The sequence below is a fragment of the Lytechinus pictus genome, chromosome 7 (genome assembly GCF_037042905.1).
Source record: "Lytechinus pictus isolate F3 Inbred chromosome 7, Lp3.0, whole genome shotgun sequence".
Lineage (NCBI taxonomy): Eukaryota > Metazoa > Echinodermata > Echinoidea > Temnopleuroida > Toxopneustidae > Lytechinus > Lytechinus pictus.
The window spans coordinates 6,111,057-6,135,343 of NC_087251.1; the positions used below are offsets into that span (position 1 = coordinate 6,111,057).

General features: G+C 35.9%; 2 protein-coding genes across 15 annotated transcripts in view; one reads left to right on the forward strand and one right to left on the reverse strand.

Annotated features, from left to right (window-relative positions):
- On the reverse strand, positions 1-13,943 carry LOC129265096 (ergosterol biosynthetic protein 28 homolog). 11 transcript variants are annotated; one of them, XR_010294050.1, is made up of 6 exons: positions 13,338-13,474; positions 9,424-9,567; positions 2,895-2,985; positions 2,383-2,501; positions 862-1,767; positions 1-789 (listed from the first exon to the last, which is right to left on the reverse strand). XR_010294050.1 is itself a non-coding variant. In XM_064101756.1 (5 exons), exons 1-5 carry the CDS (start codon positions 13,638-13,640, stop codon positions 1,676-1,678), a joined length of 468 nt encoding a protein of 155 aa, XP_063957826.1. In that variant the 5' UTR covers positions 13,641-13,943; the 3' UTR covers positions 1-1,675. The 11 variants fall into 11 exon arrangements, 7 of the variants coding, with proteins under 7 accessions (XP_063957826.1, XP_054759057.1, XP_054759058.1 ...); XR_010294048.1 differs by having other exon boundaries at positions 9,424-9,573; positions 13,338-13,463; XR_010294049.1 differs by having other exon boundaries at positions 9,424-9,573; positions 13,342-13,461.
- Positions 13,477-24,287, forward strand: part of LOC129265091 (actin maturation protease-like) — a 25,961-nt gene continuing 15,150 nt past the window's right edge. For 2 of the 4 annotated variants that reach the window (XM_064101750.1, XM_064101752.1), the window contains exons 1-2: positions 13,477-13,907; positions 20,175-20,345. In XM_064101750.1, the coding sequence (XP_063957820.1) occupies positions 20,206-20,345 (140 nt within the window). In that variant the 5' untranslated portion in view covers positions 13,477-13,907; positions 20,175-20,205. The remainder of the gene's footprint in view (positions 13,908-20,174; positions 20,346-24,287) is intronic. The other 2 variants (XM_064101751.1, XM_064101753.1) reach the window with 2 other exon arrangements.

Consider the following 24,287-nt stretch of genomic DNA (forward strand, 5'->3'; position numbering starts at 1 on the left):
TGAACTTTAACTTCAATATATTTTATTATCAAAATGTAGAAATTAGCATCACTCAATATAAAGACATAAAAAACTCCTGGAAACTTACAGATTTTGTGGGTCAAAAGGATAATTTTAAGTTGTAGATGGTTTGCATCTACTTTGTCTACAAGCAGATGGTCTCATTATCAGACCATCTTACATCATCATAGATAAACCCTCTTTGTCTACTATCAATTCAGCCTAATTACCATTTGGTCCAACTATAACTTGATCTAATACACGTTTGGTTTAATGCTAAGATGGTATAATTCCATTTTGTCTACTCAACATTTGCACTTTGTCAAAATTGAAAATTAGTTCATAAACAGTTCATCTCATAAATTAGACCTAGTGGATAATAGACAAAGTGGGTATAGCCTAACTGGAAATTAGACAAACTGATAAAATGGTTAAATGGCAATTTGACAAAACATATATTAGATGAACTCGGATTAGAATTAGACCAAGTGGGTAAATACCATTAACCAAGTGGCAAGTTACCTTGTAGACAGGTCTGGTGTCATATATTTCTCCTTTTTTTTTTCAGAATAAAAGTACACAATACTGCAAGGTAGTTTGAATACACACATCATACATGATGTTAATTTCTCATACATGTATATGAATTGACTGAACACTTTTATAGTAGGCCTTGTATATGAGTAAAACCTGGAATGTGTAATAACTTCTACATTTTTACTGATGCAATATGCACTTTTAGATAAAAATGTGTTTAAAAGCAGAAGTAAGATGCAATCTTTTTAGTGAGTTTTGTCAAAAATCCAGAAATATTTCTGAAATATTTTGGACAAAACTCACAAAAAACTAATACTAATCAATATTTTGGTAATCAGAAATGTACTCACTAAAAAGATTGCATTGAAGACAAGTTCCCTGAGTCAGAGCTACTAGTCCAACACTACCCAGTCAACTCTGCTGGTCATTGTTGCAGCTGGTGGAGCAATAAAATTCAAAGAAAGACTGACCACTTCGAGAACTAAATTTCCTGAAAATTTCATACAATATTATTTACCAAGTAGGACTATGGAAAATAGATTACCATGCATAAATTCTAAATTTTCTAGCTTGAATTCATCAGCTCATAAGGCTACGACATCATTTGTTTACAGCTACAAGTACTACTACTTCACTTTTCACCCTGAAATGGCACTATGAGATATCACTCTAATTCCAGCGGAGTAATTATGAGTTGCAAACAAACAGAATATATATGACTGCACCCATAACATTACAGGCTGATAAATTCAAGCAAGTAATTTTGAAATAATGCTCAGTTATCTTATTTTCATAGTTCTACTTGATTGATTAACAGTTATAAATTCAATATCATGCAAAAGTTTTAATATTGTATATAGATAAGAAGTTTACCAGTAGTTTGGTAATTTTTCAGTCTATAGTGACACTGTATTCATTAATTCTTTATCGCATCAGTCTCGGCAGAAAAGTAGCCTCAGGCAACCAGTACACAAAAAAAAAACAAAGACTCGGGCATTCTTTTTTGTTTATAGTATTACAAAGTTAAGTGACATTCACTTGGAGATACTAGTATATCATTGTTCATCACAAGCAGTTAACCTTCGCCTGAATTAAAATAAAATATATATTGAATGGAAGCTTGATGCAGCCTTGACACTTATTTCTTCTTTTTAGATTCTGTTGGGGTTGGTACATCCTCATCTTCAAACACAAAGTAATATCCTTGTAGCATCATAATGATAGAAACACCTGCAAATTGAAGAAAAGAAAGACAAATTACAGCTAAATTCATATTTTGACTTGAACTAATATATGTATAAAGTATACCAACATGATTCTGCTATGCACTGCAATGTACATGAAGAGATCTAGAGAAAATTGATCTTTACTGTAACTTTTGAAAGTATTATTCTATAATAATAAATTAATAATAGTCAGTTCTTGTATGGCGCATAACACATTATGAATAACATCTCTATGCGCTTCCAAAGGACTTGGATATTATTACCCCGGCTGTAGCTCAAGCAGCTTTCATGTGTTGGCATTTCAAGGAATAAATTCCTGCCAGGTACCCATTCACCTCACCTGGGTTGAGTGCAGCACCATGTGGATTAATTTCTTGCTGAAGGAAACTACGCCGTGACTGGGATTTGAACCCACGACCCTCTGTTTCAAAGTTCGGAGACTAATCCACTTGGCCACAATGCTCCTTTATAAGGTGAGATGCATAACAAATTCATCTAGAAAATTTCCGAAAATCATTTTGTATGAAACTGGTGTAAAATTATTATGTATTTTACAAAATGATTCCACAACAAGAATAAACCAATATTCTAAAATAAATGTAAGATAAATGATGCATACCTGATATTACCAGAGGAGATACAATACCAAAGCTAAGCTCAACTGTCTCAAATACAAGATACTCAGTAGTAAAGTGTATGAATGCTAGAATGAATGAGAACAGAGTCAAGTCATACACCCTAAAGGGAGAGAGAGAGAGTATGAAACAAATATAATGAGGTGTTTTAACACCATTTCTCCTTGTTCCAAAGTTGAAGTATTGGTGTGTTAAACTCTTAACAAATCGATTAAAACCCAATAGAGCTGATGCTCACAAGGTTATAAAATCTGAATATTCTTTTACAAACGTGCACATTTATCCCAAAAAAATTCAGTCCTTGATGACAAAAAAAAGTATGTTCTTCGATATCTATTTTTTTTCCAATAATAATTCAAATATAAAGTAAAATCCTTGTAGCATCATCATTCAAAAGAAAAAAATCAAACAATGTGAAAAGTAAAATAGTTTTGAAATTTAGCACTACATGATAAAAAGCTAATGTATATAACGCTAGTAGTACTACAAAACTCACGCTCTATTCCTGATGTCATAAGAACACATCATTCTTACTGCCCCGGCAAGCAAAGTCCAAGTTCCAAATAATCGTCCCAAAACAGCATTCACTGAAAGAAAAAGCATCAAGAATCTTATGAAGGGGTCCTTCAAACCCGGGGGGGGGGGGGGGGGGGGGGGGGGGGGGGTACTTAAATTTGGTTTGGACGGGCGGTGTGCGGCTGAAGGTTGAAAACCTATACCCATATTTACAGGTCATTTTGGCTAAAAAGGTACCTATTATTAAGGATTTATTAAGGATTTATTAAAATTCGATGAGCAAAAAAAAAAACTAAAAAAAAAAAAAAGGTTATCACCCAAAATTGGAGAATATGGACCCATGTTTAGGGCCAGTATCTAAAAATTGGGGCCATGTTTAGGGATTTTCCAACATAAAACTATACCCTGTGTTTAGGGATTTCTCCCAAAAAACTACCCATTCCAGCGGCACATCCCCGTATGCCTTAGGGGAGATCGGGGTTAGTTGGAACATTTTTGACAAAAATGGCTGTAAAATCCAAATAGATTTCATTCGAGAAACAATCAATATATCAGCTTGAAGCATATATCTAAGGGCTTTAAATGTACCCCATAAAATTTTTAACTCTATGATGGTTACTGAAAAATCCACTTGAACAAGACCATCGCAAACGTTCCAACTTACCCCATATACGGGGTAAGTTGGAACATGGTATGGGGTAAGTTGGAACACTGCATGGTCAATTAAGAATTATACTTAAAGTTAAACCACTTAAAACTGTAATATTACATGGTCTTAGCCTATTTGCTTTATTTTTTTCAAGTTCAAAATAATTAAAGTGTGGATTTGTTTTCTATTATACAGCCACTCACGCAAGCAGACTGTGTCTGTATAGTAGAATTCCACGTAGTTAGATGCGTTTGATTTTATATGCAATTAAGTGTACTATCAGCAATTTCATGTACGTCTGCATCAAATTTACAAGACAAAAATTAATTGTTTACATTTTTTTCATTAATTAATTATACAAATAAGCATATGAAATTTGCCCTAAATTTTTAAAAAATGTTTTTGCCTTTAACTTGATTTATTAAGCTAGTAGAATGCTAATTTTTGGTGAGAGTATCAATTTTCACATTTATAACAAATATCCACCAAAAATTGCAAAAAACATAATTTCTTATGTATTTTTCTTTCTTTGTATTTCTTTGTTTTTTGGAACCTTTGTTTTTCCAATGAACTTTGTCGGGACTCTTTTGCGATCATGAATAGCATAAAATGAATCCATTTGAACAAAAAAAAATATTTTTGGTTGAAAAACACAATTTGCATTGACCTTGTACATGGATCACGTTTTTGAACATTGGGTCCGACATGCATGTACAAAATGTTGCGTAATTTCGAATCCGCGCACACAGGCATCGCAAATTTTGTCTCAAATGATGCGCAAGACTTGAAAATAAAAAGTCAGCGATCTGTGCAGTCAAAAAATTTCACGCGACAGCGTAGTGACGAAATTTGTTGGGGGGGGGGGGCTAAAATTGACCCCCCCCCCAGTTTGACAAGGGTTAATATTGCATTAGGTGCCTACAATAGGCCTTAAATGCACACTCAGACCTAACTGATAAACAAAACAAGCATGGTATACAATACATGTTCAGAAGAGTGTGAAATACTTTATACATTTTTTTCTCGTATCTAATGTTTTTATTCATAATTATGTTTGGGGTAAGTTAAAACATGTTCCAACTTGCCCCTTCAATTTTGTTCCAACTAACCCCGGAGGCCCATTTGACGTTTATTAGCTTATAGCACAAAAAAGGGACTTCACCATGGCATATTAATAACCTCATTTTGTAGCTTGGTACAAGTGTCTATTATACCCCCAAACTGGACACTTTAGTCAGTATTCCACTCGTTTAATCTTCATAATAAGCATTTTAGTGATCACTCTTGTGATTTTTTTGCCCCCATTGCCATTGTACGCAATACTGTTTGGGCCAGTGGCGGCTATTGTAGACATCAAAATACAGCAATGTTCCCATATATGACATAATAAATGATATATCTCGTTATAGTAATGATGATTTGCATACTTATTTACTTCTTTCATACATAGTGATTTTTTTGCAGTTTAGTGCTCATTTTTGTGAAAATTAGTTTTCCCTATTCATATTGTACATAATAGAGTATACAATGGCCTATGGCGGCCATTTTGAATATCAGGAAAATAAATATTTTGTCAAAAATTATTTTTTATGATTGTATATTTCACTCCTGCCACACAATTTCATGCATTTCATAGCCAATTTGCAGACAATTTTATGATTTTCATGGGTAATTTGCATATTTTGGCGGCCATATTGGATTTTGCCAATTTGCGGAAAATGCTCAAGGTTACACGAGTGACATCATCCAGACTCTTAATCAGCACCCTCGAATTGACAACAAACCATCAAAAATATTGTAAATATCAAACTAGCACATCAATGATGTGGAGCTCATCCGGCATCTCGCAATGAAATTTAACACAATTTTTATTTCAGCCCAGTTGACACTATAGTGAATTATATTGGTGACATAAATTGAGGTCTTTGAGGATATAGAATTGAAATTGATGGAAGAAATGACATAGAAGCATTTTTGTGATCTATGAATAAATTTCATATAAATTAAGCATAAATAATTTTCTAGTCAAAATTTCATAACTCTGTGTAGTGTGTAGAACCTTGGTGAACCTCATGTAGCTCTCAGATGGAACAAAAATAATCAAAATCAATCAACAAATAAATAAGTAATTTTTGTGAGTTTTGAAAATATATGAATAAATTAGCATATTTAATGGGTTTCAAAATTCTGTGTTGAAATTTTGTATCACCACCTCGAGCTATCATATAAAGCAAACAAAATTGAAATTGATCAACAAATGATTTGTGATTTATGAATAAATTTTGCATAAATTAGCACAAATCATTTTCCAGAAAAAATTTTGTCTACAAGTTTGGTGAACCTCATGCAGTTCTACCAGATGGAAGAAAAAAAAATCAAAATCGGTCAACAATTAAAGAAGAAAAAGCATTTTATGTGAATTTTTAGAAATATGAATAAATTAATTTTGCATAAATTAGCATAAAAATTGTTCTAATCAAAATTTCAAAATTCTGTGTAGAAGTTTGGTAATCTCATGCAGCTCTACCAGATGGAAGAAAAAAAATCAAAATCTGTCAACAAATAAAGAAGAGGCATTTTCTGTGATTTCTGAATAAATTTCGCATAAATTAGCATAAATAATTTTCTACTGAAAATTTGTGTAGAAGTTTGGTGAACCTCATGAAGTTCTACCAGATGGAAGAAAAAAAAATCAAAATCGGTCAACAATTAAAGAAGAAAAAGCATTTTATGTGAATTTTTAGAAATATGAATAAATTAATTTTGCATAAATTAGCATAAAAATTGTTCTAATCAAAATTTCAAAATTCTGTGTACAAATTTGGTAATCTCATGAAGCTCTACCAGATGGAAGAAAAAAAATCAAAATCGGTCAACAAATAAAGAAGAAGCATTTCTTGTGAATTTTGACAAATGTGCATAAATTAGCATATTTAATGAATTTCAAAATTCTGTGTAGAAGTTTTGAATCCCCCACCTAGTGCTATCATATAAAGCAAACAGAATTGAAATCGGACTTGAAATGGCGAAGAAGAAGCATTTTGAAATTGTGAACAGACGACAGACGCCACGCCATGGCATAAGCTCATTTGGACCTTCGGGCCGGATGAGCTAAAAACAAGGTTTGGTCAATTTTCTATGGGGGGTCATTCCATGCCAATTCACCCAATGAATGTTCAATTTTGCACCCGACCCTCTCAGAATTTGTTGTAATTTGGTACACATTAAATGACCCTAGCACAAAAGAAAAAAAATTAGTTCAATCGGTCCGTCGGTTCTCGCGCTACGGCCCGCCCTTTTCTCCTTGTTTTGACAAAAATGGGCGTGACCTTCGACTTTCAATTGCCATTGCATCGTAACGTGCTGACCAATTTTCACTAAACTGGTACCATTCAAAAGGAAATTCAGAGAGGAATCCAAAACATGCATCAAATAATGTATTGGTGCGATTTATAAGGTCATGACCTGACCTTGAGTTTGACCCCCGGACAAATAATTTTTCAACTTGATTTTCGTGTATGTTAATTATCAGTATGATATTGACAAAATATGTTAAAACCAATGATGATATTTTATTTCTTCTTTTAAAACTTCCAAAGATACCAATTATCTGATCTGAAATTTCACTCCAGTCCCACATACTGATATTCATGTTAGTAAAGTGTTTACCAGTCCCATGATACATGATTTCTTCCAATCTTAAGTTACAGTATGCAAACTCATGAAAAGAAATTAAGCTCATTAGTTAACAAATGAAACATTAAACATTTATGCTCATGAATAGGTATCTGCTAGGGCATTTTGATGTTGGGCAATATATAATAACTCATTATTAGATAACTGCTGGGAACTGCAATATCCTGCTTTCTAGTAAGCTGTACTCCCCCAAAGTGGCCTGATACATCCTTCAGATCCTTGAAGCATCATACATTCTTGATGATGATGTTAGAGATGGATGATCGATTGGAGAGGTAATATTGTTTCTGCATATCCAGCAGGTACAGTTATCCATCTTTACACTGCACCCCTATGGTAAAACGCGGTGTCTGACTTTTTTTTTCCAATTTTTTTTCTTCAGAAAAGTAGTCAGTAAGCCACTTTTTTTCACATGACACATCCAGTTTTCCTAATTGCTTTCTGAAAAGCAACTTTTAAGTAATCGGCAAAATGCAGTATCTACATTTTGCACAAGATAAGATATTAAGCATTAACTTTTTTTATAAGTCGCTCCATACTATTTTATTTATCAAGTATTCCTTTATCATCGAATTGTAGAATGCCTATTTCAGGCCAAAACCACCCATACAAATTTTGTCTTTATGTCTTGAGATATTGGTGTAAATGTAGATTTTAAGCAATACTCAGTTTCCTACGGAAAAATGCAGAACCAAAAGATGAAGAACATGTTAATCAAACTCATTTTTATCAGGGCACCCTCTGTGTATCTAAGGTATTATTTTCCCCTTGAAATACACAATGACACATTATTTCATGGTAATGAAGCAAGTGATAATAAAACTGAATGGAATTCTGGACCATCTGTAGATACATGTACTGCGTTTTTCCATGGAGAAACCGAGCATTCGCTTTGACTTTCCCAGAGTAGGCCTATCTACGGTACATTTCTTCAATATCTTTAAAAAAAAAAAACATTTGTTTTGGGAGCCTTATACTCAACAATTTGATGATAAAAGAATACTAAGATATAAATAGTTTTGAGTAGCTTTGGAAAAACACAAAATGCTTAATATCTCAACTTTTGCAAAATGTAGATACTGTCTTTTTTTCAATGGGGAGGCAGTGAAAAGGATACCTGCTGGGTAGCTAGATACAATATTATCTGTCTAATTGATCATCCATCTCTAGCATCATCATTATAAAGAATGTATCCAATGCTGAAGCTTCAATGATCTCAAGGGTGTTTTTACTTTGGGGGAGTACAGCTGACTAGAAAGCAGGATATTGCAGTTCCCGGCAGTTTTTGAGTTATTATATATATTGTCCTTTGTAATATCAAAATGACTAAACAGGTACCTACCGGTACATGTATTCAGAAGCATAAATGTTTAATGTTTCATTTATCAACTGATAAGCTTAATTTCCTTTCATCTGTTTGCATACTGTAACTTAAGATTGGAAGAAATCATATATCATGGGACTGGTCAACACTTTACTAACATGAATATCAGTACGTGGGACTGGAGTGAAATTTCAGATCAGATTGGTATCTTTGGAAGAGTTTTAAAAGGGGAAGAAATAAAATATCATCATTGGTTTTAACATATTTTGTCATTATCATACCTATAATTAACATACACGAAAATCAAGTTGAAAAATTATTTGTCCGGGGGTCAAACTCAAGGTTAAAGTAAAGGTCAAAGGTCATGACCTTATAAATCACTCCAATACATTATTTGATGCATGTTTTGGATTCCTCTCTGAATTTCCTTTTGAATGGTACCAGTTTTGTGAAAATTGGTCAACACGTTACGACGCAATGGCCATTGAAAGTTGAAGGTCACGCCCATTTTTGTCAAAACAAGGATAAAAGGGCGGGCCGTAGAACGAGAACCGATTGGACTAATTTTTTTGTTTTGTGCCTGGGCCATGGGGAATTTTTTGTGTACCAATTTACAACAAAAACTGAGAGGGTCGGGTGCAACCACTGGGTGAATCCAGATGGAATGACCCTGGGGCCTATCCTGGACTATGCATGAAGCATGGCATAGGAATGAAATATCCATTGATAGTGGATAAGTCTGGAGGCTGAATAGCACTAGAAAAATGTAATTAACATTGAACCAGACACACCGACTTAATCATAGGTTATCATGTCCCTAGATTTATCACTCTAACTTACCCATCTCTTGAGCCTGTGTGTACATCCGTGTTGCAAGAAAAGAACTTTCCATGAAGGCCTGCATTGCACTTCCTACTGCCATGAAACCAACCAAGAAGATCCAAAATCTGAGCACCTTTGTGAAAGCATTGGCCATGGTGATATCTAATCCTCCAGTCCAGAGAAATGTAAGAGAAAAAAATATTTTCAATTCACTTAAGCTCAGGACCCATACTCACCTAGCAACAGTTGCCTTGCATTTAGTTTGTGTAATTACTACTAGGTCAGAGGTGTACATTACTAAAATGCTGAATGAACATCCCCCCTAAAATAATGAACGAGGCAATTGCTAGTTGTAGTTCAATGTGATCAACTAGGTCCATATACTTATGACATTTCAAAAACTTAACCTTGGTTAAGATTTCGATATTGATTCCCTCAACATGGTCTTAAGTTCGTTGACTCTAAATTAATCTTACCCTAAATGATCTTTGACCTTGGTCAAGTCACCTGAAACTCAGGCAGGATGATAAGTAGGCATAATACTTGATTGCCCTTATATCTACGTTTCATGAACTAGGATCATTTACTTTCTAAGTTATGATGGCTAATTAATAACTTACAAAAGTACATTTAGATAAAAGTTGACTTGATACACATTACTGGTTCCAGGGGTGGATCCATGATTTGCCAAAATGGGGGGGGGGGGGGGGGGGGAGGCACATTTGACAAGCAAAGAAAGCAAGAAAAAGTTTTTTTACCCAAAATTAAGGACATTTTGTCCACGAAAAAAATTGAGAAGAAAAAAAAGTCTTCACTTTCAAAAGGGGGGGGGGGCACACTTCTGTTTTACCGGCATTTTTACATTACAAATTTTAATTGCGCCTCTCAAAGGGGGGGGGGGGCACAAGCTGGATTTGGGAGTTTGCCCCCCCCCCCTAGATCCGCCAGTGACTGGTTCAGGACAGTACTGGGCAATTCCATGGAAAATGTTCACTTCAGTGAAAAAATAAAGTTTAAGATTTCACTTAAGGAGTCAAATTTTCTTAAAAAGTAATCTATAATGTTTGATTTTTCAATAGACAAATCGCAAAATTGATAAAATTTTGCATTTTTTCCATCACTTAAAAAGAATAGTGAATTGCAAAAAAATGAAAAAATGTGGCTATTTTTAAACATTTCATTCTTCCTGTCTCTACAAAAAGCAACTAAGGTCCCAGAGGTCTCGTTGAACTTTTAAATAGTTGATTAATGTTTACATCAAGAGAAAATAATTGTTAAATTTGTGCCATTCATTAATTTTAGAGAAATCGATCTTCAGATTTGTGTTATTTCTTTTACATTACCAGTGTCATTTCCGTTACGTTTTTCACTTAAAGTTTTCATAGCTAACAGGAAATTTGTCTGAAGTTACTGCAAAGTCAGATTCTATGTTAGAATCAAACGCCCTACCATGTAGCAATCATTTTCCCTTACCAATTCTCATTTTCATAAAAATTGTGTAACGGACATGACACTTTGCGTATTACATGACACCTTATATATAACACGAGGCAGCATTCACAAAAATGAAATATTGGGCTCAGTGTAACAGAATGATGGTCAGTCTCAATTGATTGAGGGTAGCTGGATGTCAGATACAAATACTATTAACTCATTAATTCATGAAATCTGCATATCATTCAAGCTAAAATTGAAGTTGGTGAATGAGGAAAGTTCAGCTCTTGTTCTGGTAGATTTTTCTGAGAATTACCGGTATGACACAGATTATCAGGATTAGATGCAGCTAGCTCTGGCAACATACTCAGATCTCAGTCTGCATCATTCGTGTTTGAACAAAAGATAATTGATTGTCTTAGGTGTTTGCAGGGAGATATAGAACATGATAAAATTGCAACTTGTGCATTCATGAGATCATTGATGGCGCTGGCTCACAATTAAAAAATTAACTGGTGAGAATAGGAAACAATTTAAAACAATCAAACAAATACACCACTTTGAATGTGAGCAGGAGAGTCAATACTAAAATAACCAGTGATGATGAGCCACAATCAACTTCATCCTCTCTTTGGCAGTAGAGGTGCACGGCCAATATTGGAGACTGTCTCCAATGCAGGAGATTATCTCCAATATCAGAGACTTTTGTAAAGAATTTGGGTATCCAATTTCAGAGACAGTCTCCAGTTTTGGAGACCAATATCCTTTGTTTACATTGGCTGCAAAAGGATTACCTTGGCGGCAAATAAAAATGTAATAAGGAGATTCCTCATGAAAAATTACCCCTTTTCACCGCCTACTTTAAAAATTCACTCTACTTTTGTTTTGATTTTATAAGGATTTTTGTTGTCAATCACACACAAAACAAATGGGCTTCTGACCTCAGTGAGACAAAATTTTGGGTGGAAAAAATCATGCTTTTGTTGGTGTTGTTTCTTTTGTCCTTCTGCAAAGCAAGTCTCCAATGTGGGAGATTGTCTCCCCTATTGGAGAGAGTCTCCCATATTGGCCGTGCGCCTCTAGAACTACTGTTCGGAAGTACAAGTTAACACTTCTGTGTGAATTGAATTTTCTACTAAGAAAATACAAAAATACTTTGTTGCCCATGTGACCACCTAACAAGAAGATGGGCATCTGGGTGTGTAGGTCTCGCTTAAGTTAAGTTAAGTTATGCGTCTTGTAGTTGTATTTGTATTTGTAACCTTGAAGGAATAATCCCTAACTTGGGCCTAAGCAGCTCTTCCAAGCGTCTATCGGAAGAGTGTCAAGGGATCGTGATGAAGAAGTATATGTCAAAATATTTAAAAATATCATCACGAGGCTCAATTAGGCTAAAAATGATGACCGGTCAAAGTCAAGACAAAACCACTCCTAGTACCAATGAGGTCCAACATTACATGTATGGACCTCATAGGCGACATCAGTAGTATTTTTGGTTAGAAATCTCTGAGAACAGGATATTTAGGCAATTATATCATAAGTACAAGCTCTATTCCTTTCTCTTATTTAAATTATAATTTTATAGTGTAAATGCATCGTTAGCAACAACAAAAAATGAAAGAAATGAAGGGGAACTTACATTTTCACGGCTTTTTCCTGATTTTCTGGGCAGCTGCTCTTCTCTTCTGACTCGCGATCGAAGCTGATATGAAGATCACGTGATTCGCGTTCTCGTCAGCTGATCGGTTGGTTATTCTTTTCGTCAGACGTTAATAATATATATTTTATAATGCTAGCATTCATCGCTAATTTAGGTGAAAGAGATTGAAGTTAAACAGCGCCAGGTCGGAATCATAATTATTTTGGAAGAGTGTATTTATACACTCGATCTCATACCTGACGTAGACGGCGCTATTCAACAAATGCACAATCTTCAATATAAAAAATAAAACAGAAAGAACGCCTTGAACACAGGCCAAAATGCCTAACGATTTATCCGCGGCATTAACAACTATCGTAAAGGGCGCTCCATTTATCAATAAAGATGGACGCTAAGCTGTCTATGGCGACAAAATTTGCCGCAAATATTTACGAAGAATTGTGAGAAATGGTCTGAAAATGCAACAAAAGAACCGGTGAGTACCGATTAAAGTTTAAACATTATTAAAGTTATAAATAGATTATACATACCTTGTAGATTTAGTTTTTAAGGTGATATTAGTGCTTAGTTCTAAGCTAGGGAGGCCCAAACGCGCGTGAGTGGAGTCCCAGTTTATTAGCACGGGTAAGTATTGGGGTGTCGCCTAGAGTGGACAAAACAGTGCCGACAAACATGACAAAGCTAGTTTTTGCTAACACAAAATTTCAAGTGCGGGACTAAGTGAGGAGAAACGGCCAAGAAGTTACTTTGAATTGAAATTAGGCCTACTTAACATAAGACATTTTGTTCTCAGAAAGTACCAGTAGACTAGGATGGCCTAATGAAAAGAGTCAGTTACCTACAATCTCTTTTGTTGAAAGAACGATCGAAGGGAGGTATACCGGAATCCTCTGCCCGCCTCGCCTGCAGCTGCAAAATTATTTTCCCACCGTCGCGTCCGCGCCGGTATATAATATGAATCTGCGGAATAAGACTGCGCATGCGCGTGGACACTAAATATTCACTGTACTATTATCCATGACACAGCCTAACCAAGGAGATATCTGATATCACTACTTCCTTCCCTGCTCTAACTTAGCGCCCCAGCCATCTCTATGACTATGGCCCCAGCCCACTCACCGGCCGGCCACTCACACAACATGCGAGATTGCTAAACCTAAAATCCAGACTTTCTTTCTGTGGTGACCAAGAATATGCTCCGGCATTTAGGTCAGTTCTCCGGTTTTCTTCCAGTCTCATGTCTCTCGGAATATTCTAAGAATAGAACGGCGATCCGACTACCGGTACTAGTACTACTACTAGATTCAGAGACCGTGTGTGATAGTTGATGTAGACAGACTTGGTGTCTTTGTAGTACTAGTATTACGATATTGCGAACTTATGTGTGTGCGGCAGCCGGCAGGCGCAGGTAAGCGTGCACTTTACTTAGTATGGACTATGCTATGGTAGTGCCACTACTATTACTATTAGTAGTGGATCGTATTACCGAACACTTTTCATGAATTCAATCATATCAAACACATTATTCTCATAAAATTCACCAAACTTTCACCATGAATACACAATTACCTACAAAATATAAATAGGCCTATGTAAAAAATTTGCCGAAATCGTTTTTCCTTTTTTACGATATTAGCTTCCAATCGGACCCCTCTTCGCATGTGAAATATTTTGGTTACTTAAAAAGGTATCGTATTACCGAACGTGTGTTTTCTATGGGAAAAGTTGAAAAAACAACAAAAAGCACTGATGTCAGTGATGAGCTATTTTGACCATATTTTGTTATTTTTAGAATATTAAGACATGAAAAATGCGTTTTTTACCATTTTTCATCATCTTTCTATTATTTCAAGTTCTCTTTGGAAGGATGTTACAAAATTTTGAGCGTTGAAATTATTTTCTGATGCGTATGATGCGCGCGTTCGGTAATACAAGACCGGTCGGTAATAATACAATCACTCACTAATATACTGTACTAACTTAGTTTTGTGAATTGGGAAGTGACGTCTGTGTCCTGTGAACTGAGCTGAAATTCCACTCAGTCAAAATTAACAAAATTTTGAGATAGGCTAGCTTCAAGTTTAAGGGTGTCTGGAGAAAAATATTATTTTTCTTATTTCAAGAAAATATCACATTTTCTTTGTGAATTTGAAGAGAAATGACCTTCAGACTGACAGAAATGTAACAATTTTAACATTTTTGAAAAAAAATCTGATTATTGGCTGCAAAAAAGAAGAATGAAATTAGGTCAATTTTCAGCATTTCTCTGCCATAGACTGTGTAGTTAAGAAATGGACACACACAAATCTAAATTTTTAGCTTCCGAGTCCGAGAGCTGTGTTAATTCACTGGCGTAAATCCCAGGGGGGGGGGGGGATATATCCCCCCCCCCCCACTTTTCGAGGAGGGGGGGATGGCCTGTACAAACATCCCCCCCACTTTTTACGAAAGAAATGAAAAAAAATCACAAGAGATAATTGTTTTATTGGTGAAAATTCTTCCTGAAATACCGCTTAACAAATAAAACAATATTATTGAATCATAAAATGCAAATAAAGAGCCAGTTCACCATTTCCAAATGAAATACTTGTGTCCTTATTATAACATTGAAGAGAAACCCCCGTTTCTTCCAATTCATCAATGTTAGGGTCTTTGGAAGGGATTAAGATGGAATGTCAAAAAAATATGAATGTAATCTCTAATAAAACCCATTTGTTTACTGCAACCACCCTGCCTGTGGGGAATCTGCAGGTTGGACTATGGCATGCCAATGCTGTACAGAGCACACACTTAAAAAAATGATTAAAATATCACTTTTGTGACCAAAATTACTAATTTCCATACAGTTGCAATTTATTTTTCATTAGTAACTTGGGAATAATTTTTGTATTCACTAGAGCGCTCAAAAACTTGAATTTGGGGCATATTTTTGTGTACGCCCTCTATTGGTGGAAAATAAAATGGCAAGAAAATTTTCATTTTTGTATCTCTGTTTTTAATTAAGAAAAAAATAATTTAAAGAATCAAATTTACTTAAGGGCCAAGTTGTATGACGAATAGGTGTAATGAAAACTGTCAGTGTAAAAAAAATCAAGCATTTGTCCCAAAGAAAAAGAGAAAATTTGCCAAACATTGCCATCCTTATTTTGCCACACATGGAGATATAACTGAGAACAAGGTTATATCATAACCTTGTTCATTGAATGAGTGATAAAACCATTAAACCATCATGGGGTAAAAAAGATAATAATATTGGAGGGGTATTTGCCATATGGACATACAGTGGCGTAACTATGGGGGGCACATCCCCCCCTCATCGGCTGACCAAAAAAAAAAGGGGGAAAAGGAGAAAAGAGGGAGAAAGGAAGAGAAACATAGTGAAAGAAGAAAAAATTATTCATTATAATATTATATTATATTATAATTATGTTATGTTACATTACATAAGAAACATTTTTATCATAACTTTATGATTTGCCCAGGGCCTACGTCTTCATTGTTCCTGGTGCTCGCACTGTCTGTTTAACGAGATACATAATCCTGTTGTACTAAAACATCCCGTTTTCAAGTCAATACAAACCAAATATATTTCCTAGCACTTGAGTTATCATTGTTTTATGTAGTGACATATATGCTTCTTTTTCATGTCTCAAAAAGTGATTGCCCCATGTTAAGGTCTTCGTATATATGAAACATTTCCTGTCCGTGATTACGTTCGCATTAGTGGATTGGTGAGATATGTCTGCTCTTCATGAATTCCCCAAATCAGTCCTTAAAATGTTCCTTCTTCTGATCTGAATATCAAAAATTTTCAGCTCGCGCTTCGCGCTCGCATCATTTGGTTAATGAAATACGTATGGTCCTAGTTATTTCCTACAAAGAAACCTTAGAATGCCCCACTTCAGGTCTGAATTATCTAAATTTTCAGCTCGCGCTTCGCGCTCGCATTGTTTAGCGAGACAGGTACCTATCATAATTACACAAATTTGATTATAATGTCCCTTTTTAGGTGTGAATATAAAAAAAATTTCCGCTCGCGCTTCGCGCTCGCATTATTTGATCGGTGAGATACATATCCGTTTAATGACATTGTCCTTAAAATGTCTCTATTAGGTCAGTATAACTGGCAACTGAGCGCGCTTCGCGCGCTCACTAGTGCACTCACTCAGTGATTAAAAAATTTTGCTGGTGCCCCCCATTGCCGTGACCCACGGTACGCCACTGTGGACATATCAATGACAATTCCTTGCATATCTAAAAACATGATTGCAAAAAAATGCCAAAATATTTCAGTCATCCCCCCCACCCATCAACAAAGATTTACACCAGTGTGTGTTATAAATTTATTATTAATGCCAAAAACTTGTCCATAAAGAGTCCAATAGGATTTTTTATGCTCTTTCTGATGGTATGATTTTTATAAAGATTTGGAAACCAGATCACAATGAAAAATTGCGACAAAGTGTAAAAAATTGTGCAAAACAGAAATTTCATTTCCCATAGAAAACGCATGGGGAAATGGCAATCTCAACACACACAAAAATAAGGGTTTGCAATTTATCTCTAAATCCTTATTTAAAATGATCATATAAACTTGTCCTTACTGTCAAAAGAAGCCCCTTAATTTTCTCTTTCCATACATGCCAAACACAAGTTAATAATCAATTCAGATCACATTATTCTAGTAGCCTGAACTTCCCGAAAAAAATGTGCCATATTTTCCCCTAAATCAGCCTCTCTTATGCTGACACTTTTCAGTGTGGCTTCAGACACCCTAATAATCTTTCCTAAGCACATGTCAATAATTAAGTAGGGTTATCAATATCATTAAATATCAGACCAAAACTTAACTTAGGCTTGCCTTAACTTAAGCTTCGGTCTCTGTTGTTATTATGTTGTTTGTTCCGCTGAACTCTAACGAGTAACGTGTATTGTAATTCTAGTCTGAACGGTAATCCTGGGTTTTAGGGGCGTAAAATATTTTTATATATTACCGGCCTCTAACTTCAGCCAAATCATCCCAGCTTAGTATCACAGCCGGTTCGACTTTAAGACATTCTCGTATCTGTCACCGTGTTAAATTGGCGAGATCAATAACATAATTTCTACAATCACTCAAACTTTTTATAAAATAAAAAAGACATGCACGGGAAAATAATATTGTGCTATACAAAATTATTACATTTAAAAATTACATCGTGTACTTTGAGGTCCATAATAATCCATTTTACAGAGACGATCTTGTCACTCGTACATCCCCGAAAAAGTTGCCATCTTGAAAATATCGAGTTTCGCGAGATTTGACTTCCGGGTTTTATTTTCTCTCTCATATCATCGCCATTCGATGAAACATCAAATTTCTTTCTTTGCCAACGTGATTTCGAGTTCGAAAAATTGTTTTGATGCTGGAAATACGAAATGGATAGATCTAAGCAAAATTGTGTTTTTTAAAGTGATTTTTGTTTGCATACAATTTTTGTTCGGCCTGTATTCATCTTTTATTTCTCAGGCGACGTTTTCTTGACGCCGATGTATTAACTATGGAAGGTTTTTTCTTCGGGCGATGGTAATTTTCCGACTTCACAAATGTGTCGCATATTGCCCTCAAAGCTAAAACGCGAGGCGATGTCAGACTAATTAATGAGTCATAATTTTTCTTGAGTTTGAGCGAGGATGATCTGGTATTAATAATGACCCTTTTGAAATTGTTTGATATTTTAACAATTTGTACCTCTAATGAATAACAAATGTGGCATTGAACTTGTGCAGTGATGAGGTGAATTGAAATGAATGGGTCGAGCGGATCAAGCTGTGTGTCACTCGCTAGTGCAAAAATTAAGAATCTCTCAGAAATAAATGTAGTATCCCAGTCTTACAGAAATCAATGCAGACTCTCTTACATGTAGAAATGAATTATTTTTATGATAACATAATTATATCCCTGGAAACTGTGATTGTATTTATTTCCAAGAATTGTTTTAATTCCGTGTAAAATTATGATTCTGCAGTTGTCTTTATTTCTGTGGTTGCTTTATTTCTTTAGTTATCTTTGCTTCTAGAGTTTTCTTATTTTTGAAATTGTTTTATTTGCGAGGTCATCTTTATCTGAACGATGACATTCATTTGTAAAATATACTGCTATTTCAATTACGTTATTTTTTTTCTAAATCCTTTATCTATGATTGACAAGATTTATTTTGGAGTTGTCTTTTATTTCTAATTATATCAATTTCTGGTTAAATACTTTTATTTCTGACTTTATGTACTAGTCGTCCAAAGTAATGTATCAATTTCTGAATGTTATATTTCTGAGATACTACATTTATTTCGGAGAGTTTCTTTATTTTTGAGATTCTTAATTTTGGCCCTTTTGGCTGCCCATAAGTGCAGTGGTCACGGCCGGTAGAACATGTAATCTACACATGGCGTGTGTGTGTGCATCAATACAATTACAAGTCATGTGCAATCATCGGGTGTGAAGCCAAAGGAGACACATGGGTATGTTAGCCGGTATGTTAGCCCCCTCTTCAAATATATATTTTTTGATAGCAAATGGGTTACATCAGGGATGGAAGGGGTATATCTCTTTTCAAATACTGCAGCCTTTGAACAAAAAAGCTTACAGTTCCACAGCTTGTAATACACAATACACACAACCACATTTCATATCTTTTGCTCTCTCACTCATAAGCCTGGATCTCCCCACTTTATACTTGCAGCAATTCAGCCACTCTCGTGATCACATGACACATGCACACACATCATATCCACATATCATTCAGCATTGCTGGAGTCATGAGATACATGTACAGTGCAACCTGCAAATTTATGAGTGTTGGGAGTAGCAGCCAAAAACATAATCTCATGAATAAATTAGCATGCTCCCCCCCCCCCCATTTCTCTGCCAAAAAGTTTCAAAGAATGTTTTTTTTTAGAGTTGCAATTAGCGCCAGAATAGACTACATACAATGCAAGTTTACCAAATGTTTTTCCAAACCACTCACTTGCTACGCTCACTTGCATAATGAGATATAGCCAACATATGCATGTTAATTTTTATTCTAATCAGCCTGATTCTAATAACAAAAAATCCCTTTCAAAACAGTTTTGCTCAACTTAAGTTATTACCACCAAACACATGCAGATACATTGTACTTCAGGCAGAAATGTAATTTCATGTTGAAAATATCGGTTTGAACCCAATACCCTTTTTGACATACTAGTGCCTTTTCTTTGCTTTGCCCCTACAAATGAAAGTATGTTCTGCTGCTCCTGTGTAAGTTGCTAATTACTCCATGTACAGTAAAGGTCATAAGTAAGGGGCCACTCTCAGATTTAAAAGAAAATCATACAAAACATACTGTACTTCATTCAAATGTATTGACACTGAATGGGCTACATGTATGACAGTTCTATCACATCACACAAGCATGCTTCCAAGCGGTTTTAATTGCACTTCTGCCAAACCCCAGTCAGTTTTCATGATGTATTCAAATTTCATGTGTACCTTTAAACTATAAAGGTTTGCATAAAAATTGGAAATGTTTAAAGCAAATGTTGTTTTTTGACACCTGATAGCTTGTCAGAGGCTCGTCTGACACAGCAACAAGTTTTTGGCCTGTACTGTAATGCATTTCTTGAGACTTATTTACTTTTAAATGTAATTTTGTTTTAGGTCCAAAGAAAGTGTTGAACAAGGAGGTGTCATGGAAACGTCTATTCCTCCACCTCCTCCTCCTCCATCTGTAGTTCATATTAGCCCCACAGAGGATAAGAAGAAAACACATGGAGACTTAGAAAGTTCTGCACTTGAGGTTAAACAGACAATTGAAAGGTTGCCCTCATGGTAAGAAAATGTACTTGTTATATATATATATATCCACTTGGTATGGGAGTAATTGAGGTTTCCAAGAGTGCTCAATGCCAGGGCAGAGCAATATATAGGCCTTCAGACTGTCCCCGTCACCCAGGCAGGGTGACCAGATTTCACAAAATGAAATACGGGACAATCGACAAACAGAAGGGTACACAGTGTTAGACTTGTGAGAAAAAAAACTAAAGAATTGGAAGGGAGGGTGAGCGAAAGAATGAAGTAGAGAAAGAAAAGAGATGAATTGAGACGAAAGAAAGAAAAAAATGACGGGGAAAATGAAGGGAAAAATAAAAGAAAGAATAAAAGAAGGATGAAAGAAAGAATTAAAGAGAAAAAAAATGTTTCCGTCATTCTTTGAAATGAATATAGAAAGAAAGAAAAAAGGAAGGAAGGGAAGATGAACAAATGTGTGAAAGACAAATAAAGCAGAGATAGGAAAAAAGAAATTAAAAAAAAAGGAGGAGGAAAGAAAGAAAGAATGAAGGAAAGAAAAATGTTTCTTTCATTCTCTGAAAGAAAGAAACTAAGAAAGAAGAAAAACAGGAAGGAAGGAGGGAAGGAAGGAAAAGAAAGAATTAGAAGGGAAAAATAAAACAAAGAATGAAAGAAAGGAGGAAAAAGAGGGAGGGAAGAATGAAGGGAGGAGAGAGTGAAAAAAGAGAAAATATTGGAAGGAGATAAAGAACGAAAAGAAAAGGGAGAGGAAGGGAGAAGGAAGCAAAGAAAAGTTTAAGGAAAGAAAGAATGAAGCAAATAAAAACTGATATTTAATACAGAAGGAAAGAAAGAAAATGAACACAAAGAGAAAAGGTCAGGAAAGAAAGAAAGATGGAACAAAAAGGGCAAGCAGGATGGATAGAAGGATGAACAATGAAGGATATAAAAGAAAGAAAGCAAAAAAAAGTTCAAACTTCAAGGAAACAAGACAAATCCAATCATCCAACAAAAGTCATAATGATATTTGGTGTTTTTGAAAATGTATTTTAAAATTAAAACAAGTGGAATGCCTCTGGCGGTCTCACCTGCATCACGCGATTCAATATAGCAGCAGTGCTGACTTTGAAACCTACTGTAACTCGCACAAGATGTTCAGTCATACTTGGTTACTCTTATGTCCACGTTTTATGAACTAGACCAATACACTTACAGAGATATCATGGTAATTCAACAAATACCCCCAATTTGGCCGAAGTTCATTGACCTTATATGACCTTTGACCTTGATTATGTGACCTGAAACTCGCACAGGATGTGCAGTGATACTTGATTACTCTTATGTCCAAGTTTCATGAATCAGATCCATAAACTTTCAAAGTTATGACGGTAATTCAACAGATACCCCCATTCGGCCAAAGTTAATTGACCTTTGACCTTGGTCATGTGACCTGAAATGCGCACAGGATGTTCAGTGATACTTGATTACTATTATGTCCAAGTTTAATGAAGTAGATCAATATACTTTCAATGTTATGATGGTAATTCAATAAATACCCCCAATTTGGCCAAAGTTCATTGACCCTAAATGACCTTTGACCTTAATCAGGTGACCTGAAACTTGCACAGGATGTTCAGTGATACTTGATTACTATTATGTCCAAGTTTCATGAATCAGATCCATAAACTTTCAAAGTTATGATAGTAATTCAACAGATACCCCCAATTCGGCCAAAGTTCATTGACCCTAAATGACCTTTGACCTTGGTCATGTGACGTGAAACTCATGCAGGATGTTCAGTGATACTTGATTAACCTTATGTCCAAGTTTCATGAACTAGGTCCATACATTTTCTAAGTTATGATGACATTTCAAAAACTTAACCTTAGGTTAAGATTTTGATGTTGATTCCCCCAACATGGTCTAAGTTCATTGACCCTAAATTACCTTTGACCTTGGTCATGTGACATGAATCTCAGGCAGGATGTTCAGTAATACTTGATTAAACTTATGGCCAAGTTTCATGAACTAGGTCCATATACTTTCTAAGTTATGCTGTCATTTCAAAAACTTAACCTTAGGTTAAGATTTGATGTTGACGCCGTCGGAAAAGCGGCGCCTATAGTCTCACACTGCTATGCAGGTGAGACAAAAAACTAAATTGTTTTAGAAATGAATAAAATTTCAAAGTGAAACATAGTCAAACTTAAAAATTAGATGAAACATCGCGGCATCATACACACCAAGACTCAAAACGAAAGCTGAAACAACTAGATCTATGAAAACTCAATAACTTGTTCCTCCGATTACATCTCCAAATCGGCAATCTGTTAATCCATTATAATATGATTTTAAAAATTATTTTCCCGCCGATTTTGTGATTATTTTGGTTGAAAAACTGTTTATCATATCATGTGTGCACCACTGAGAATCTGCTCCAATCCTACATGCCTAGCTAGAAGCCTGCCACACACAGGCAGGAGTTAACAGTTATCAATTTTATTGTCTCTGCTTCGTCATCTGTTGGTTATTTGATGAAAATTTGTCACTTTTAAATGTATTAACTACATTTTGTTCAAATACTCTGAAATACAGGACAAATAGGCGTCCCGGTAAGGATATGTCGGGACAAAGGAGCAAAATACGGGACGATCCCGGGAAATAAGGAACGTCTGGTCACCCTGCACCCGGGGGAAGGGGGAGAGATATCTTATCTCTTTACGACCGACCGTCTATACATCCCCCGGTGTTCGGGAGATTGACACCGGGGGATGAGTGGGCTAGGTCATCGGCATCGTTACGTAAGGCGCGCCCGCACATGATAACGCCGGAAATGCAATTTCTTGCAGCTAGCCGAGCACTAGAACAGTACTTGTATAGCGGTAATAGCATAAATAGAACAAATCGATCACTGATCGAACTTGATAACCGGCTTGATACATTGAAGATGAATGAGAGTGGGATTGTATTATTCCTCGGATTGATTATCTTCAATCCTTCACGCTAGTGAAGATTATCAGTAATTTTAAACTGAGACATGATCTTGATCAACCTGAGCGGAAGCAGTTCTCTTGACACCACATTTCGCGCATGCGCACTTATGATTAAAACAGGTGCGCGATCTCGGATTACGAGCCAAGGTCGCTCTTCCTTCGAAAAACCTGGGGGATAGAACCGGGAGATGGGGGACAATCCTCCAGACTGTTGATTTTCCGGGGGATTTCCCAGGTGACGGGGGACAGTCTGAACAGGGTGATAGTCATACCTTTGGTCAGCTTGGTCTGCAACCGTCACACATTACGCGATCTTCAGGCAGACTGATGATCTGACAACTTGGTTGTGTCAGAGTGCTGCGCAATGGGTCGTCACACCCGATTGATTTTCTGGGGGTCTTCGGCATCTGTGACGGCACTGATATTATTTCTGACCTTTTGTTGAGACACTATTTGCTATTGGTGATAATGATATATTTCTCTTCCAGACAGAGATTGCAGAGCCCCTTTTTTCTTAGGTTTAGTATTTGACTTCTTTCCTATACCCCACATTAATTCAAATAGGTGTCTAATTCTTTTAGTTTCAATATGTACTTTGGAGTTGAGTTTCATTTTTGTATTTTTCATGATTCACTGATTTGATGTGGTTCCTGTATCTGTCCGTGAAAGATCCCCCCCCCCCCCACAAGACCAAAGTAGCAATTTTCCTTGTTTCCGTGCAGGATCCATGCTTTGTAGATGAGGGCCGTCCTAAACATTTCCATTGCAGCGGGCGCTGCGTGTTTATTAATGCACTGACTTCCGAGTTTCCAATGGTTGAACACAGGAGAAATTCAGAAGTCAGTGAGTAAATTTAAATGGAACCACACGCGCTCGTTCATACGGACACACAAAAAGAGGTCGCAGCATGCTCACAAGTGAGGCATACAGTACATGTATCTACACTGAATAGAACATCTCTTGGCGCATACTCAGTCTTTTTCAGCTG

Excerpts from the sequence above, each read along its gene's own strand:
- LOC129265096 (XM_064101756.1), bottom strand. The coding sequence starts at position 13,640 with ATGTTGTGTGAGTGGCCGGCCG. Across the intron at positions 9,568-13,618 it reads GTTGTGTGAGTGGCCGGCCG|ATATCACCATGGCCAATGCT; the intron begins GTGAGTGGGCTG and ends CTGGAGGATTAG. Across the intron at positions 2,502-2,894 it reads TATGACATCAGGAATAGAGC|GGTGTATGACTTGACTCTGT; the intron begins GTGAGTTTTGTA and ends CTCTCCCTTTAG.